The 17769-nt window shown below is 50.1% G+C and overlaps 1 protein-coding gene across 1 annotated transcript in view; it reads right to left on the minus strand.

Moving 5' to 3' along the window:
* EHD4 (EH domain containing 4) overlaps nt 1-17769 on the minus strand; it is an 81141-nt gene that overhangs the window by 4330 nt on the left and 59042 nt on the right. Inside the window, exons 4-5 of the mRNA XM_047737383.1 lie at nt 16857-17269; nt 6350-6514 (exon numbers count right to left, since the gene is read on the minus strand). Of these exons, the coding sequence (XP_047593339.1) occupies nt 6350-6514; nt 16857-17269 (578 nt within the window). The remainder of the gene's footprint in view (nt 1-6349; nt 6515-16856; nt 17270-17769) is intronic.

Consider the following 17769-nt stretch of genomic DNA (forward strand, 5'->3'; position numbering starts at 1 on the left):
AGTCATGTGAGGGATAGCAGTCCCCTAAGGGCTTTCTGACACCTTGCCCTTTTTTTTTTTTTTTTGGTGCTCTAGAGATTCAACATCTTTTTTTTTTTTTTTGAAGATTTTTATTTATTTGACAGAGAGAGATAGGCAGAGATATAGGCAGAGAGAGGGGGAAGCAGGCTCCCCGCCAAGCAGAGAGCCAGATGCAGGACTCGATCCCAGGACTCTGAGATCATGACCCGAGCTGAAGACAGAGACTCAACCAACTGAGCCACCCAGGTGGTGATTTTTATCTTTTAAGGTGATCTAATGACACACTTCAGTTGATCTTTACAATAATGCTGGGAGCAAAGAGGGCAGGGGTGAATAACCCTGTTGGATGCATAGCCCGTGGGGTGTTCTGACAGAGCCAAAACGAGAGCCCATGGCTTCCTGCCCCTTGACGAATGTTCTTTTGTGCTGTAACATGAAGCTGTGTCAAAGGGTCTTTTTAGGTAAAACAACTATTTAAGAATGTTGTTTTTGGATCAGTTAAAAAGTGTCATTTAAGGTACAATTAAGTAAAAGTTGAAACTGCTGAATGGGAGAAGAGTAGGGATGGGGAGGGTGAGTAGAGATCCAGCCGGTAGGGCTGAGTATCACTAGTCCGGGCAGGGCAGGTCTCGGCATCACTTGCCAGGAGAACGGGCCCATCAACAGACAGAGTGGCAGGAACACGTGCACCGCGGAGGGCCCTGGGACACAGCAGTTGCCCAACTTGGACAGGAGCCAACTGTAGATGACACATAAGCTCTGTGGATGGTTCTGTAGAAACAGTCCCTCCTACCTTGGTTCTCCTTGGTTACTTTGCCTCGCATCCATCCATTTATCCATCCATCCATCCATCCACCCATCCATCCTTCATCCATCGACCCATCCAACATTTACTGGCCATTGGTATTACCAGGCCCTGTTTTGGAGTCTGGGGATAATATAATGATGAGGAGCCAATCTCTGCCCTCAGGGAGCTTATGCTCTAAGAGAGGGAAAACATTCTAGTTTTTTTAGCTCCTGCCTACTTTCAAAAAGGGTTTGACTTAGCTTACAATGGAAAAATGATAACATGAAATAGAAGAGAGTCATTAGAAAAGGAAAAGCTAAGTAATTAAAGGGGAGAGGAAAGTACCATCACATCAGACTTCAAAGGTGAGAAAAGCTACCGCTCCTCAGAAGCCGTGGCTGGGGTCCTGGGGGGCACACCCTCTCACGGCCTGAGGGAAGAAACCATCTGTTCGTTGTAAGAGACATGATTTTCTGAATTGTGACAGTTACCTGGGGCCTTTTCTGATCTTTGAAAAATGTTTTCAACAACAGTTTTGCTGAATAAATGCAGAAAGTTCCAGATAAAGAAGTTTTAATATGGGCTTTATGTGAAATATTTCTGTTAGGAAAATTCTAGAAGGCCAGCAAGAGGCTGTCCAGGTGTGCAATTTCCTGGAGATGAGGTAGGAAGACCCTTGAGTAGAAGAGGTTTCACTCAGACCTCACTGTTCTGGGCAGAAGTAATGTGACGGGCAATTGGTGGGGGTAGGGGGAGCAGAGCTTTGTGCAATCATAAATATCACAACTTTATTGTAAAAATTTGGGGAAAAAAACTGATAGATAAAATAAAAAATTTAAATCACTTATAATTCCATCCCCCAGCAATAACTTCTGCTAACTTTCTTTGGGCACACATTGCTAGCCATTTTTATAAATGTGTGCACGTATACGTGCGCGCATACGCACACACACACACACACACACACACACACACTCTTTTTAACTGAAATAAGACCACACTGTTTGACAATTTGCATTTTTAAGAAAAAATGTATCACATCTTTCCCTGATAATGATTGTTATAAACCTTATTCCTAAGACCCATACAACACTGAATGGTCCAGCTGGGCCATTCCTCATTTACTCTATCCTGTGTGGTGGACGTGTTTCCATTGGAGAGTCAAAACTGTGGTGTCCAGAGGGTGCCAGTAGGACAGACATTCTGTGCTGTTACTTAGAAGGGCAGCCCTGAGCTTCAGATGGATGGACAGAGTTAAAAGCTAAACAGCTCGTTGGATGTGTAGAGAGGCACCTCCAACACTCTTCTCAGTAGCAAACTATGACCCCTTCAAACCATGCAGGGCCAGGCTGGGCTGATTTCCTGCAGGCAGCCTGTGCCCCGCTGAGAGCCGCAGGGTGGTGCAGGTCTGGTTTCTAAACCCCTTCCCATTTGTGTGTCGTCTGTCCTCTCCAACAGACCAGGGTCACCTGTATGGTGCTCCAACACCAGGACTCAACAACGTTCCCGACACTTCGGGCTCTAACTGCCACTCGCTTGGTCAGCCAGGGGAATGGAGAAGAGAAAGCCCAGGAGGAGGAGAGCGGGCAGCCTACACAAAAATCCAAGTGCTGCTGGGGTAAACAAGTCTGGATTCCCCTGGGTGCACAGACACCTACCCTCCTGCTTCATGAATGGGCCTGAGTTCTGAGCACACACAAAGCCCCAGTGTCTGGCCAAGCAGACGAAGGAGGGTGGTGTCTGCCCGAACTTTCCACCCTCCTGCGGGGTACGTGCATTCAGACGGCAAACCTCTGGAAAGCTGGCAAGGGGGAAATGGCCACGTGGTTGCAAGGGTGGACAGGAAGTAACAGCAGCAGCCACCCCTTGCCTGGAGGGTGCAGAGGAAACAAACCCTATACTCTCATCCCAAGGCCTGACAAGGGAGTATGGGGTCTGAGTTAAACCGCCGCCATCCCTGCCCTCCACCGAGTTCGCTCCAAAAAGACATCTTTGTATTGGGATGAATACACACTGGGGAATTTAAAGATTGACCCGTCAACAATTGCCTCCATCGAAGCCACCAAGCCCGGGATCCTGGAACTTCTCCCTCCCAAGGCACAAAGGTCAGTTCCTGGCCGGGTCTTTGCTGGCCTCCCTCTTGCCCACTCACTCCCGGCATTCACCAGAAGCACTTTCCCAGTTTCCAGCTGGGCTGAGCAGGTGGGGAGGGCTCTGCTGCCCTCTGCTATGGGAACGCAGCCAGCTGGTCAGCCAACGGGGGCGCATTCTCAAAGGAGGGAAACTGAGTCTGCGCTCCAAGGGGCCTTGCTCGTGTTCTCCTTCTCCAGTTTGGACCCTGCTGTGTGGTTAAATCAGATTCCCTCCCGGAAGGAGGCAGGGCAGACGCGGGCTACTTCACTAGCAGGTCACGGGCCTCTCTCAGCACCACATAAAGGCCTTCAATACAGTCAGATCATTGCTTCCACTGAGTCACCCCAAGCAGCGTGGTCTGTGAGGACACAGGGAGATCAGAGACAAAGCTGGCCTCGGGGAGCTCTCTGAGTGGCCCTCAGATGCGCAAAGATCCTAACAAAGTTATCTCCCAGCTTGTGTCCCCACTGCCGTCCCAGATGTGGTGGATGAGAGGAGGAACACCTGTGCTGGAGGGGAGGTCAGATGCTCCACAGAATCTAAGACGTTGGAGACCCCGGCCCCCACCATCAACCCCCACAAAGCTTCCTGGGTGACAGCAAACTAGTTCGAAGTGTCAGGTGATGGTAAGCATCCAGGCCTGCTTTGTCTCCTGGGGAGTCCCTGAAGGGGCTGGGGTGCTGTGGTCAGCACCTGGCCAGCTTCCCAAGGAAGCGTCCCCATCTCTCTACAAGCTGTGTGGGTGTCAGGGTGAGGTCAGGGTCCCAGAACGTCACTACCCCGCCAGCCTGCTTGGATAGAAACACACACTAACTTACCAAGGAGCTCATCTAACTATACATGGGGCACCTGCTACGTGGCAGGGGCCAGGGATATGGTGGTGCCCAGGACGTGGGTCCCTGGCCTCCTGGAGCCTCAGGAGGGAGAGAGTTGCTGAGTGAATCAATGAATTACAAGGGAGCACAACAGCTGTTTGTTTGTTGTGCTGTTTGCTCACGGATTTATCCCAGGGGCCCAGAACAGTGCCTGAGACGGTACACTTAATATTTCTTGGTGAGTGAACGAATGAACATGGGTGAATGGGGGGTACCCGTCAGGATGCACTCCTCGCTCCAAAGGCTGGGGGCTCTCAGGTGTCTGCTGATGGTGCTAAGTAAGGCCTCTCCTGAGATGCTAGTTAAGGGGCCCATACTTCCTTGTCTTCTTCCCCAGGGACTGCCCCTCTGCTCCAACTTGGAGAGGCCTGGTTTCCTCTGACATGGTTGAGCCAAGGCTAACATGGCTATGAGAAGCTCTGGTTGGGGGCGCACTACCGGCCTTATGGGACTTCACCTGGGACAGGCCTGTGGGTCCTATAAAGGAGGCTTACAGAGGCTTCCTGCTGGGCTCGGCGATGCCTCAGGCCTTGGGAGTGGCCCCTTCTTGTGGGTGGGGTGCTGTGCTCGCTCAAGAGGCTAATGAGGCCATAGTGTGCACTGTGTTTTTCTTCATACCTTTCATTACAATCAAGAAGCCAATTTCCCTTAAAAAAGATCTGAAGGATGCAAGGAGATCACTGTCCCTCAGTTTGGTCACGAGGTACAGAGCATAGCCAAAGGGCATGAAGGCGGGCCTGCCCAGGAAGACCGCTCCAGAGGCCCCTCAGCCCTCCAATTAGCCATCTTGTGATTAAACACCCCCACCCCCCAATTCATCTTCTGAGTACGGGACTACCTATTTCATTTCTGGAAGAAAAAAAGGTGTTCTGGATTTATTTTGAAGCCAGCTAAGTCGTACCTGACCACCTCATATATCCCACATGCTCTTACCACCTTGAACCCTGCCATCTCAACAGGAAGTATGGCCCACTCCTATGCTAGTGTGTCCTTTATAGAAAGGGTTTATGCTGTGGAACTCCCCAGGGCCAAAGCTTCCCCTCCTGCTCCCTGTTGATCCTTGTCCCACCGCTCTGTCTCTCCTCCTTTGATGCTTTTCTGAGGCAACCAGGCAGCTCAGCCGCCCACCTTCCAGGGGCATATCTCCTACTGCTCTTCCTCTAGCCCCATCCTTCTCGGTGGCTCAGGGCAGAAGATGGTACCTGGAGGTCTCCAGGGTGTGGCCGAAGCACCCCCATGGTAGGCTCCCACAAGTTCTCACTGTACTCGTAGGCTGGTTTTCCTCCTGGGAGAGTCCTGTTTCTGAGAACCCACATCTCCATCAAATGTGGGAAGACAAGAAAGAATCCAAGAGGACGATGTGGTTTTTCTTTACCTGGCCTGCCTCACTAGCTATGGGCATCTGAGTTTGTGTGGCCTGCTTTCCAGGGAGAATAGTGGGCTCTGGTGCAGAGATGGGTTCTTGCTCTGGACAAAATGATGGTCAGTTTGGCTGACCATTTTTATTTAAATTCAATTTAGTTAACATGTAATACATTATTAGTTTTGAGGTAGAATTTAGTGATTCATCAGTTGCATACAACACCCAGGGCTCATGACATCACGTGTCCTCCTCAATGCCCATCACCCAATTACCCTATTCCCCCCACCTCCCTCCCTCCCATCCAACAACCCTCAGTTTGTTTCCTAGAGTTAAGATTCTCTTATGGGGCTGCCAGGGTGGCTCAGTCGGTTAAGCAACTGCCTTCAGCTCAGGTCATGATCCCAGGGTTCTAGGATCCAGTCCAGCATCAGGCTCCATGCTGAGGAGGGAACCTGCTTCTCCCTCTGCCTACAGCTCTCCCTGCTTGTGCTCTCTTTCTCTGACAAATAAATACATAAAATCTTAAAAAAAAAAAAAAACACACAAGAGTCTCTTATGGTTTGCCTCCATCTCTGTTTCTATTTTTCCTTCCCTTCCCCAATGTTCATCTGTTTTGTTTCTTAAATTCTACAAGAGTGAAATCATATGGTATTTGTCTTTCTCTGACTTATTTCGCTTAACATAATACCCTCTAGTTCCATCTACATCGTTGCAAATGGCAAGTTCTCATTCCTTTTGATGGCTGAGTAATATTCCATCGTAGAAATTTACTTCTTGAAATATGTCCCTTTTTGGTTCAATGTTTTGGGGAGGCAGGCAATCTCTGTTTTATTCACAGAAGCCTATTATCATGGATCACAATTAGGAAAATGCATTCATTGCATTCTCTATCCTTTTTTTTTTTTTTTAAGAGGGGGTGGGGTAGAGGGAGAGACGGAATCTTAAGCAGGCTGCACAGCCAGGGCGGAGCCAGACGTGGGGCTTGATCTCACAACCCTGAGATCATGACCCGAGCCGAAATCAAGTTGGACGCTTAAGTGACTGAGCCACCCAGGCGACCTATGTTCTCTATCCTAAACCATGAAACCCTCATGCGTACCCAGCAACCAGCCAGACAAGGTGGTGTTGCCTCTCCCTTAGACCCATGAGGCTACAATGAGCTCCCAGTACCTGCATTGCCTTGACTTCTGGGAAGTCCCCGGCAGAAATCTGGTATTCTCGCTGCAGCTGTAGATAGATTTCTGGCAATCTGCTGATAAGCTCTCTCTTCTTGTTTTCCTTTCCGAATACGCTCGGCATCTCCTTCTTCAGGTGGCTGATAATGTAGGCATGGACCTGAAGGGGTACATGTCAGTAAGGACACGCTATTTAGAACTGCACCAGAGAGATACACAGGTCGGTGTCTTAAATGTATCATAACATGGAACAGGTGCCCAGCAGGACCATGGCCCTCGGGACAGAAGGGAGGGGATCAGGGGTGGGGGGTTGGGGAGTACATTATAAGCCTGCTTCTGGGTGTACAGAATGTGAGGTACATGAAGGATCCCCCAGATGGCACTGTCTACAGGTGCCTAGAAAGAGGCCCCCCTGGCCCTCCTCCCCCACCCCCAGCTCCGAGTTGGCCTGGGTGTTGGGTTTGAGAGCGGAAGCAGAGGTGGTGCCTGGAACCACAGGAGTGGTTGAGACCACCAACGGAAAGTGAGCAGAGAAAACCCCACCAAGAAGGACCAGGAAGGGGAGTGGGCTGTGGCAGATAAAGGCTGTAGGAAAGGAGGGGCAGGAAAAGGGGACAACTGAGCTGGGCCCCAAAGACAGGGAGGACATGAGGGAGGGCTGCGGCCATCCAGGAGTGGAGAGCATGGATGGCAATGCGGAGGTAACACACTGTGGGCCATATTTGGGGTGCTGTGTATGTGGCTGTGACACGTATCCAGAGGCAGGGAGGGCAGACTGATGTGGGTGCCAGGAGCTGATAGGAGGATCAGAATGAGCCTCCGCTAACCTACTGTGGTGCTAATGAAAATTCTGGAGACCAGGGGCAGGAACAGTGCCGTGAGCTCCCTGCTTTGGAAGCTGGCTAGTGGTGTGAGCCCGGGGATGGGGGTGGGGACTGACTTGGGCAAGGTCTTGGGCACAGTTCAGTTGTGCCTCTGAGTGGCTGTTCCAAGTCTGCGCAGGGAGCGAGCGGGATGGGTGGGGCCTAGGCAGAAAGACCTCAGTTCTGGCAATTAACCAGAAGACCTGAAGAAAGTTTCAGCAGGGCACCAGGAAACGAAACTGGAGGCTGAGGCAAATGGCTGATCTGATGTAAATGGCTAATAAGTGGCTAATCTTCATGGAAATCTGTGCCAAGTGAACAGGGAGATGGAAAGTCTTATAACCTCCCCATGAAGAGTTTGAACCCCAGGTTCTCTACAGATGTCACTGAAGTCCTTTCTGCACAAGTCCTTCCCGCCCCAGCTGTGTGGTACCAGGCTGGATGGTGGAAGCTCCCACTGGGAGAGGGACCCCAGGTGCACGAAGGGGAAGCTTCAGAAACCCTGATCAGTTGGCGGGAGCAGGTCCAGGACTGTCACCCGAGGGGTGGTGAACCCTGCAGAGGGGTGGGGGACTCTGCTCGGCTGTGTCACCCCTTTGTCAACATTTCCACTCTTCTGCTGATTTCCAACTTTAGGATGAGAAGAAATGCTCTTTACAAAAGTTCTCTTTGTATGCCAGAATTCTGTAGAGTCATTTAGAAGTCAAGAAAATAAAATGAGAATGGATGAAAAACAGAACAGTGGTGACAAAAAAGAAAATGACTAGGCAGCTATGGAACTCCTTTATTAAAGAAAACAGACTTCTGTCATCTTGTGGAAGAATGGCAATCAAATAAAGGGGGTAAGCAGAGACATCCTCCAACTCAGCTGAAAGCCTCTGGGTAAGGACACACACTGGGTGCAACCCAGAACATTCTGCTAAGATCTGAAACCTAAAATAAGGGCGTAATGTAAACACCGACAGGCTCAGACCAGACAATGTGAACCTTCCCGTCTATGCAGAGGTCGTTCAACAGAAGCAAGCACTGTGCTGTCTACTGCTGCCACAAGTACAGATAGGCAGGGAAATGTCAAAACCTGTCACGAGTACACTTACTTACCTATTTTTCAAATGAAAACAACTTAAATCATTTATATGATTCTTTGAGAAAGAGAAACCCCAAATTTGGGAGTCCTTTATTTAGAGTGGCAGACTTTAACTGCATTCCTGAGGTATGATGAATAAATGGTAAGACTAGTAATTTCCTTGCCTCGGACAGTGACTGCCTGGCTTGGTTTGATGGGGCTGGTAGAGGGCACTGTATCACAACGAAGGACTTGGGGGGACTGCCATACTCAGTTGGGAGAACCAGCTGCTCACTAGCTGTCCTTGTGTCACTTCCAGATCCTCCTGGAACTTCTGTACCAAGTCTCTGGGTCCCTTCTCCCTTCCATACTCGGGCCTGCCCCTGTGCTGGGGCCAGCCCCACCTGAAGCAGGAACTCCCAAGCTGCTTAGTCTCCTATCTACAATGGTTTTTACTGAACCTCCACCTCCAGGCCTCAGGCCTGGGGCAGCTGCCAGACCCCTGCAGGGCTCCCCAAGACTTCCTCACTACCTACTAATGTGGACCTTTCGAGTTGCCAGGCCTGTGCTGAGGGAAGGCTGACTCCCCAAACAGCGGTCGGCCACACTGGGATTGGCACCTGGTTTCTGAACACTGCCTGGTGCCTGGGAGCCTGAGTTACCTGGCCTGGCCTGACACCTGCCACAGCTCTCCACCACAGCCTTGCACCTGTTCCCTCATCGCAGCCCACACGGTGTCCTTTGGCTGATGGCCAAGACTGCTGGACGGGGGGCAGCCCTTGGACACCAGGCCTTGGTACCCTGACAGAAACTGGGCCTCAATTCCTTCCTCCTTCCATCCTGCCTGGCACTGTCTGAGTCACCACCCTCAAGTGCCCTGCTCATGCTGCAGGCTGCTCTCAGCCTCAACCTCCACTTCCAGAAAGTTCCACTGGCCTGTTTTGTGGGAGTCTCCTGTTGTGCTGCCTCTAAATTGGCCACCCCCTCTTGCCCTAGATACGGTGTATGGGTCCTGCTTTTAAGAAGTGTATTGAGGGGTGCTTGGGTGGCTCAGTGGGTTAAAGCCTCTGCCTTCGGCTCAGGTCATGATCCCAGGGTCCTGGGATCGAGCCCCACATCGGGCTCTCTGCTCAGCAGGGAGCCTGCTTCCCCTCCTGCCTCTCTGCCTACTTGTGATCTCTGTCTGTCAAATAAATAAATAAAATCTTAAAAAAAAAAAAAAGAAGTGTATTGAGTTACAAGGTAAATTACAATCCTTAGAATCATGGAACGTTACATCTGGAAGGGACTCCCTGTATCTAATTGAACTCCTGGTTCCAGGAAATTCATTTGACTTGCTCAAGGTCACACCACCAGTTAGGAGGTGCAGAACTGTCACTAGCATTCAGCTGCCTCATTCCTGTCCTTATAGAGTTAATTGCTTTCTCTGGGGGATGCATTAAAAAATCTTACTAAAGCTGCTGAAAATCTGGAACTGAATGTGAACCGTGTCCTATAGAAAAACTGTGGAAGACTGAGACTTGATAGGTTTTGATTGTCCCTAAGTCCCAGGGATGCTGTATGGGAAAGTCATTTAGAATCTCCTTCCCTGTACACAAAAAACGCATATATTGTTATAAACACCACTATGAACACCATGTAGGATGTGGGTAAAGACAGAAATCTTCTGGCAGGATGGCACCTTGTAATTTTCTAAAGACTCTTGGTAAACAGAGGGGCCAGCCTGGAGGCACATTCCTGCCTTTCTGTGTCAAAGGAGTTTTTCCCAGATAAACATAGGACTGAGGGCCAGACCAGGTGATGGTCCCTGGGGAAGGAGGTGGACTCGGTCTAGGTCCTTTTGTTCTTTATAATGAGAGAAAACTAATCGAGAAGGAGGGAGATAAAAAGACAAGAGGGAAGAGCGAGCGGAGAATGGGGAGGCCTGATGAGACCCGGCTCTGGAAGGCCATGGTCAGGCCTTCCTGCCCACTTGTGGAGCCATGCCAGGAGACTTGAGGCCCCCACCTCAGCCGACTCGCACGCAAACTGGAAATGACAGCTCTTACCTCAGAGGATTGTTAGGATGAGAATCAAAAGAGGTCATGGATTTGGATGTATTTGAAAAAGAAATAAAAATGTTAATTATTATTGCCTAATGACCAAAGAGCCCAGAGTCAGAGGGTTAGTAAAGCCTGAGAAGGCTTGTCATTGTTTCGTTCTTACTGAATAAAGAATAAACTCTTACTGAGTTAATAGTGACTGAAAAAATTAATAAGTTCTATATATTTGAATAGTAATATGATGAATATGGGTCCCAAGCGCTTCATTCACAAATAAGTGACATTGAACCCTAGGGGGCTTCTGGATATTCTTATCTTGTCCAATTCACCCTTTCTCTCATATAAAACAGGGAAAGCCCCAGCTCATCCAAGGCTGATGATTTGGGTGAGGTCAAATGCATCATAATGTCAGTTTCTGTCTGGGCTAATCACACAACAAGCAAAAAGAGATGTCCTTCTCTTTAAATGAACACGAATTTCTATCTATTTCATGTATAGATTCTGCTACAAGCTAATTCACTGTGTCCAGTGACAAGTGTCCATACATCTCCAAGGCAGAGAAGCACGTACTCAGAGTGATACTGGATATATTTCTCCTGGGTGTGGGGGCAGCCCCAGGCAGGAAGTGCTGGAAGCTTCCAGAGCTCATGGTCAGTAGGAGTGGACATCCTCATGGAATTTGGATCTTGGGGAGCAGCTTGGGGGGACTCAGGCTGCGGGAACAAGGTTCTTCACTATGTTATCTCATCTGCACATTAACCCAAACTGTCGGGAGAGCTGCATCTTTGGAGGCCCAGCTAGAAACTTGCACTGAGCATTGAACACGAGGGGATCAGCACATTTTAAAAAGTGGGTTTATGAGGATATATAAAAAAAAAAATCAGGGGCAGCTGGGTGGCTCAGTGGGTTAAACCCTCTGCCTTCCGTTCAGGTCATGATGTCAGGGTCCTGGGATCAAGCCCCGAATCCAGCTCTCTGCTCAGCAGGGAGCCTGCTTCCCCCTATCTCTCTGCCTGCCTCTCTGCTTACTAGTGATCTCTGTCTGTCAAATAAATAAAATCTTAAAAAAAAAAAAAAAATCAGTTCACGAACTAGAGACCCAGAAAGTGGAGCTGTGGAGTAGTAAGACTGGGAGACTATCAGTGGCAGAGAAGAGACGCTTACTGGATTCCCTCAAGCCGGGGTTTGTCATTCTGTTGAAACTGAAGCTGGAGCCCACAGCTCGTGATCCGGAACAGCTGCAGGGGCCCCCTCGGGGGCCCACCCACTCGTGTGAGGTCAGCCTTCAAGGAGATGGGCCTCCCTGCCTGGGCGCAAATACTGACACATCCATCTACAGCAAACAGAGAGATTTCTAAAAGCCCCATGGCACGCTAAGCATTAGTGGGGTGTCATCAGCTGCTGTAGAAGGGTCCTCACACCTTCACCTGGGTCCGTTTGGTGAATTTCAAAACATCTAACTGCTCCACAAAGGGAATTGGCAGGGCAGACAGACCAGAAAGCTAGGCTCTGTGCTTTACACGGGACTGGAGGAGAACACGCTTTGAAGACAACACTGAATGCCACAGACCTGGCGGGGGACTTGGAAAACCACTGACCTCTCCTTTTCTTTCTCATTTTGAGCTGTTCCTTCCTCAAGCGTTGACTCACTTTTTTTGTTGCGTGAAGATCACTAGAGGGGTGGGAACCTCTCCTGCTCCTGGACAACATTTAGGAAGGGTAGAGCCCTCACTATTTTTGTTCGTTTATTCCACGAACAACTCATTTGGGGTTTGTCTGGAAGGGCCGAATTTCTTCCGTTTGGCTGGGTTAGTGACAGCTGCATAAAACTACATGGTATTTTTTTCAGTGCTGTTTTGAGCTTTCCCTAAATCGCCTGAAGAATCATGAAATGGGGGCGCCTGGGTGGCTCAGTGGGTTAAGCCACTGCCTTCGGCTCAGGTCATGATCTCAGGGTCCTGGGATCGAGTCCCGCATCGGGCTCTCTGCTCGACAGGGAGCCTGCTTCCCTCTCTCTCTCTGCCTGCCTGTCTACTTGTGATCTCTCTCTGTCAAATAAATAATAAATTAAAAATCTAAAAAAAAAAAAAGAATCATGAAATGAATCTAGATTAGCACCTTAAATTGTAAACAGTCTTCAGAAAAGGATGCTTACTGATATCCTTAAGATGCGGTCTTTGAGGTTAACCAAAAAACCCACTCCAAACTTTTCTTGTTCCTTGAACTAGAGGGATGTAAAAAATATACATAAAGGTAGAAAAACCAGGGAAATCATTAAATTTCAAGAGCTCTTTGGTAAGAGTGCCATTTTTCCTTTTTTTTTTTTTTTTTAAAGATTTTATGTATTTATTTGACAGACAGAGATCACAAGTAGGCAGAGAGGCAGGCAGAGAGAGAGGGGGAAGCAGGCTTCCTGCCGAGCAGAGAGCCCGATGTAGGGCTCGATCCCAGGACCTGAGATCATTTCTTGAGCCGAAGGCAGAGGCTTTAACCCACTGAGCCACCCAGGCGCCCCCAAGAGTACCATTTTTTAATTACTACAGTGTTATTTTTATGGTACTTGGAGTACTTAGTACTTGGAGTACTACATAGTACTTGGAGTACTATGGAGCTTGATCACTGCAGAACCCAGCAGGATATTAGCGACAGGACACACATGATTCACTCCTGGATGGGATGTGAGTTCTGCCTAATTAAGGTGTTGTCTAAATAGATATAGTCCACACCCCAACTCGACCTGACACTTCCTAGGTGACATCTGAGAACTTGCTCATTGCATGCTTTCAAAACGTCAGCTTGAGAAACCTCTAAACTTTGCAGGGTTCCCGTAGATACACAATTTCACAGACCACACGGAATGACAGATGGACACAAAAAGCAATAGTGAGAAGCTACAGAGGCTGTCCACTGTGCACTTCCGGTGACTGCTCTCCAGACCGAGGAGCCAAACTAACTGAGGTTTGAGTTTATATTTTGCAACTCACAGGCTGTGAGGCCTCAGGCAAGCTGCATCACGTCTCTGAGCTTCAGTTCCCTTGCAAGAGAAACAAAGATAATGCCCGACTTTGTGCAGTTATGGATCGGATCAGAGGAAGGAATGCATGAAATTCTTATGCTAGAGCTTGTGGGACCCGCAGCCCCTCAGGAAGGGGTGGCTAGCAAAGCAACACCTGATCAAGAGAAACAGAGATCAATATGCCAAAATCAAAGAGCATTTTCACGTAATATAAACACTGCAAAGAGGAAAACTCAAGTGACTCCTCGTCCATTTAAGCAACAACAAATTCACAAATGGCCAGAAAGTCACAGATGGCATAGAGCAGATGACATTGGTTGTTGCTAAGGCCACCGTGCTGAGTTCTGCTCCTTCTCTGCCCGAGCCTCTATTTCCTGTCCCCTTTCGCAGGATGGTACTGCCCTGGGGACACCCTGGCACTGAGAAGCTCGGGCTGGAAACAGCCACACTTCAAACATTTTCCTTTATGAAAAGGAACAAGCCAGATACTATTCTTAGGAAGGAAAAAAAAAGACAAGCTTTTTTCCTAGAAGTAAGCTCAGCAAGTTGCTCGCCACCCTGCCCCCCCAGCCCCTGCATGGGCACAAGGGCTTTCATTATTCCCAGTGTCAGGACAGAGCAGCATTCTGTGGCCGCACGGGTCCGTCTGTTCGGAGGGCCTGACGCTCAAGGAGAGCAGAGAACTCCCAAGGCGCTTGGCGCTCCTAGTGGACTCCCTGCTCTCTATTTATTTCTATGACCGAATACAGCTGTGCTTTGAGTCACTAGGCCTTCAGCAGTGAAGAAGAAATGTCCATGGGTATTTTAAATAGTTCAAAGACAATCCTGAAATCTACAAAGGCTAGCACAGCATCCGCCATCTTGGTTATAAAATAAAGGTTGGGCGTCATGGGCCCTGCAGTGTAAGTTCGGATGTCTCAGCCAAAGAAAAGAAATACCACACGCCAAGGGGCCACTGAAGGGGCAAAAGCAGACTTCTCGCCACCAGGCCTTAGGCTCAGGACTAGTGCACGAGAGAAAGCACTTCAGGAAAGCTGCAAATGGATTTACGAACTGGTTAGCACGACTTCCTAGTAGAAATGTAAGAAAAATGGTGTAGCTCCTGACAGGAAGCAGCTGGACCAGGAAGACAGGATAAAGAACGGTGCCTCACAGGGGCACCAGGGTTGCAGAGCAGCTGAACAAGACAGGGGTATGCGTGAGCTCCCACGCATGTGACGGAATGGGAGCAGAGGGTACAAGAGCAGATGGAGGGTCTATCTGTGGGGGTCAGAGAGAGATGCTGCCAGGTATCTCTTTCGTTTTTTTTTTTTTTTTTTTTTTTTAGATTTTATTTATTTATTTGACAGAGAGAGATCACAAGTAGATGGAGAGGCAGGCAGAGAGAGAGAGGGAAGCAGGCTCCCTGCTGAGCAGAGAGCCCAATGCGGGACTCAATCCCAGGACCCCAAGATCATGACCTGAGCCGAAGGCAGCGGCTTAACCCACTGAGCCACCCAGGCGCCCCATCTCTTTCGTTTTTTAAAGATTTTACTTATTTGTCAGAGAGAGAGAGCACAAGCAGGGGAAGCAGTAGGCAGAGAGAGGAGCAGATTCCCTGCTGAGCAAGAAGCCCTTTGTGGGACTCGGTCCGAGGATCCTGGAATCATGACCCCAGCCAAAGCAGACGCTTAACCCACTGAGCCACCCATGTGTCCCTTGTCTCTCTGGATACAGGAGAGAGGCTGCTGGGTGAGCACGCTGGCACGAAGACAGAGGCTGCTGGGCGGGGATGAGGAGGTGTGAGAAGGCCAATAGCCTGTCTAGCAGTCACCCTCAGTGAAGCCTTCCCTATCTCCCCTGGCCAGGCCCCCTCCTCAGAGCATGGTGTCCACACCCTACTCATCACACAGCTCATCATTCTGTAATGGGGGGTTTGGGGCCTCCTCCTGCACCCGCTAGGCTTCCTACTTCTGGCCCTGGTGCTGAGCAAAAGGGGCCTGAAATGAGGCAAAGTGGTGGTGGATTCCAGAAGGCTGGCCTGCTGGCCCCCAAGGCCAGACCAGAAGTCACTCTCTGTGCAGCAAGAGGATAAGGGAGGGGGCATGGTTATTTGCCATCAGAAGATGAAGGGGAAGTACCCTTCCTCCCTTCCTGACCAGGGTGCCAGTGGATTTGGCCAGGCAGGCCTGTGGACTGGTTTTAGCTTACATGACAAGGCACAGGGCTAGGCTGAGAGCAGGAGTGCTGTCTTTTCGTCCTAGTTCTGTTACTCGTGGATTAGGTGACCCTGGAGAGATTGCTTATTCTACTGCGTCCTTCTGAAATCAGGAGTGGTTAGACCTCCGGCTCCCAAACATGGGTAATTATCAGAATCACCTGGGGAGCTTTACGCGCACATACACACACATATGCATACTCACAAATACACACATAGACATGCACACACACACACACGAATCAGAAGCTCCAGGGCAGGGCCTGGGAACTTACATTAGTTCAAGCTCCTGGATGCTTCTGATGATCACTGACACTAGCCGAACTCTGCAGGCACTTCCAGCAGGAGGGGAATATGGGATTTTATGAAAGGGGCACACAGTTTTTATTTCTTTTTTTTTTTTTTTAACATTTTATTTATTTATTTGAGAGAAGAGAGAGACAGTGAGAGAGAGCATAAGCGAGGAGAAGGTCAGAGGGAGAAGCAGACTCCCCGTGGAGCTGGGAGCCTGATGTGGGACTCGATCCCGGGACTCCAGGATCATGACCTGAGCTGAAGGCAGTCGCTTAACCAACTGAGCCACCCAGGCGCCCGGCACACAGTTTTTAAAGAACCATTTTTTCCCTACACTTTTTCTTAGAGGAGTCATGTGCTTTTCTCTCTTCAGGGATGTGACAAGTGCTTGAGGATGGCGAGCAAATGACCGCTCACCCCATCGGATGCGCACCCCTGGGGCTGCCAAAAGGTTCAGCTATGGGGTGGAGGAGCCCAAAGCCACACCGGGTATGCTTGTGGGCACCCACCCAGTGTGAGGACCCGCTGCGACCCCTGAAGTAGCATACTCAGGGTGTTGGGCTGACCCAGCCTTCCTCCTATGACAACTCTGGCTCCAGGCAGGGATGTCAGACATTGGGGTCCATGCCTTAGGCAAAGGGTGACCAGTGGTAGCATCTCAGCACCCTACAGGTTCCACCAAGGCCACCTCTCTGGCTCGGCTGGCTATATCCCCCTTGTCTTAAGACAACAGCAGTTCCCAGGTGGTGCACGCACTGACCCCTCCCTGTGTGCCCTGCGAGCGAGGTCACACTGAATCTTTACAGGCATCCTATGACGTGCTCTTACACGCTCCATTTTACAGAGCAGGAAACAGGTTTGGAAAGGTTGAATCATCTGCCTGAGATCACAGAGTAGGAGCCAGAATCTAAACAGGCCTCCTGATCTTGAGGCTCTCTTCTGAACCTTGTTCATGTTCCATCCCCTCCTGCGCCCCCACCTTCCCCTAGAGAGGAGACAGCGGGAAGGTGTCCCCCTGGCTCACCTTGGCCAGCCTCGCTCGCTTGATGAGGTCGTTGAGTTTGCGCACGGCCGCCTTCTGGGGAAGGCTCTGGATGTCTCTGAAGAGGTCTTGGGCCTCGGCCTCAAAGAGGCGGCGGTTGTCAGTGTTCTGCAGGGGCTGTGCCCAGAAGGAACCGATATAGACACGGAGAACCTCGGGTGTGTTGATGACCTTGCCCAGGGACCACATGAGGGCCCCGTAGACGCGCATCAGCTGCTGCGTGTCCACTTGGTCGGCCTTGTTCAGCACCACGCGGATCTTGTCATCCTGGCCCCGGAAGGCCTTGATGGCCTCCGAGAACTCATCTGAGATGTCCAGTTTGTGAGCATCGAAGAGCAGGATGATCCTGTCCACACGCTCTGCGAACCACTGCAGGACCTGGCAGAAGTCGTAGCCTGGGCGGAGAGAAGGGCATGTCAGTGGGGCTGGGGCTCAGGACCGGGGGACATGTGGGGGCGCCGGCGACTGCCAAGGACGGAGCGCCACCTCCAAGGAGTTGACGGAGGTCTGACGGCCTGAAAATCACCTCAAATGAACCCCCTGGGGCTGGACACATTCAGGAGTCAATGCTGGGGATCCCAGGAGCCCTCCCCTGGGAAGAAACAGGGCCTGAAAAGGTGCTCGTGGTCATTCAGATGGGGCGTCCTTTCCAGATCTGTGATTTCATTTAGTCCCCACAAATCTCTTACTTCCCCTGGTATAGTCCTTGGGATCGATGGCAAATTGGATCAATGGGTCTATAAAACCACAGGTCCTGGGTGAAAACTCTCCTTTCGGCCAAAGGTTCGCTTTTCTGAAAGTAGTGGAGGTGGAAAAGGAAGAAAACTCAGGGGTTGCTTGGGGTCCTGTGGTGTCACCACTAAGCACAACAAAAGAGGAACTGTCTTCTCTTATC

This window comes from Lutra lutra, chromosome 7 (genome assembly GCF_902655055.1).
Source record: "Lutra lutra chromosome 7, mLutLut1.2, whole genome shotgun sequence".
Taxonomy (NCBI): Eukaryota; Metazoa; Chordata; class Mammalia; order Carnivora; family Mustelidae; genus Lutra; species Lutra lutra.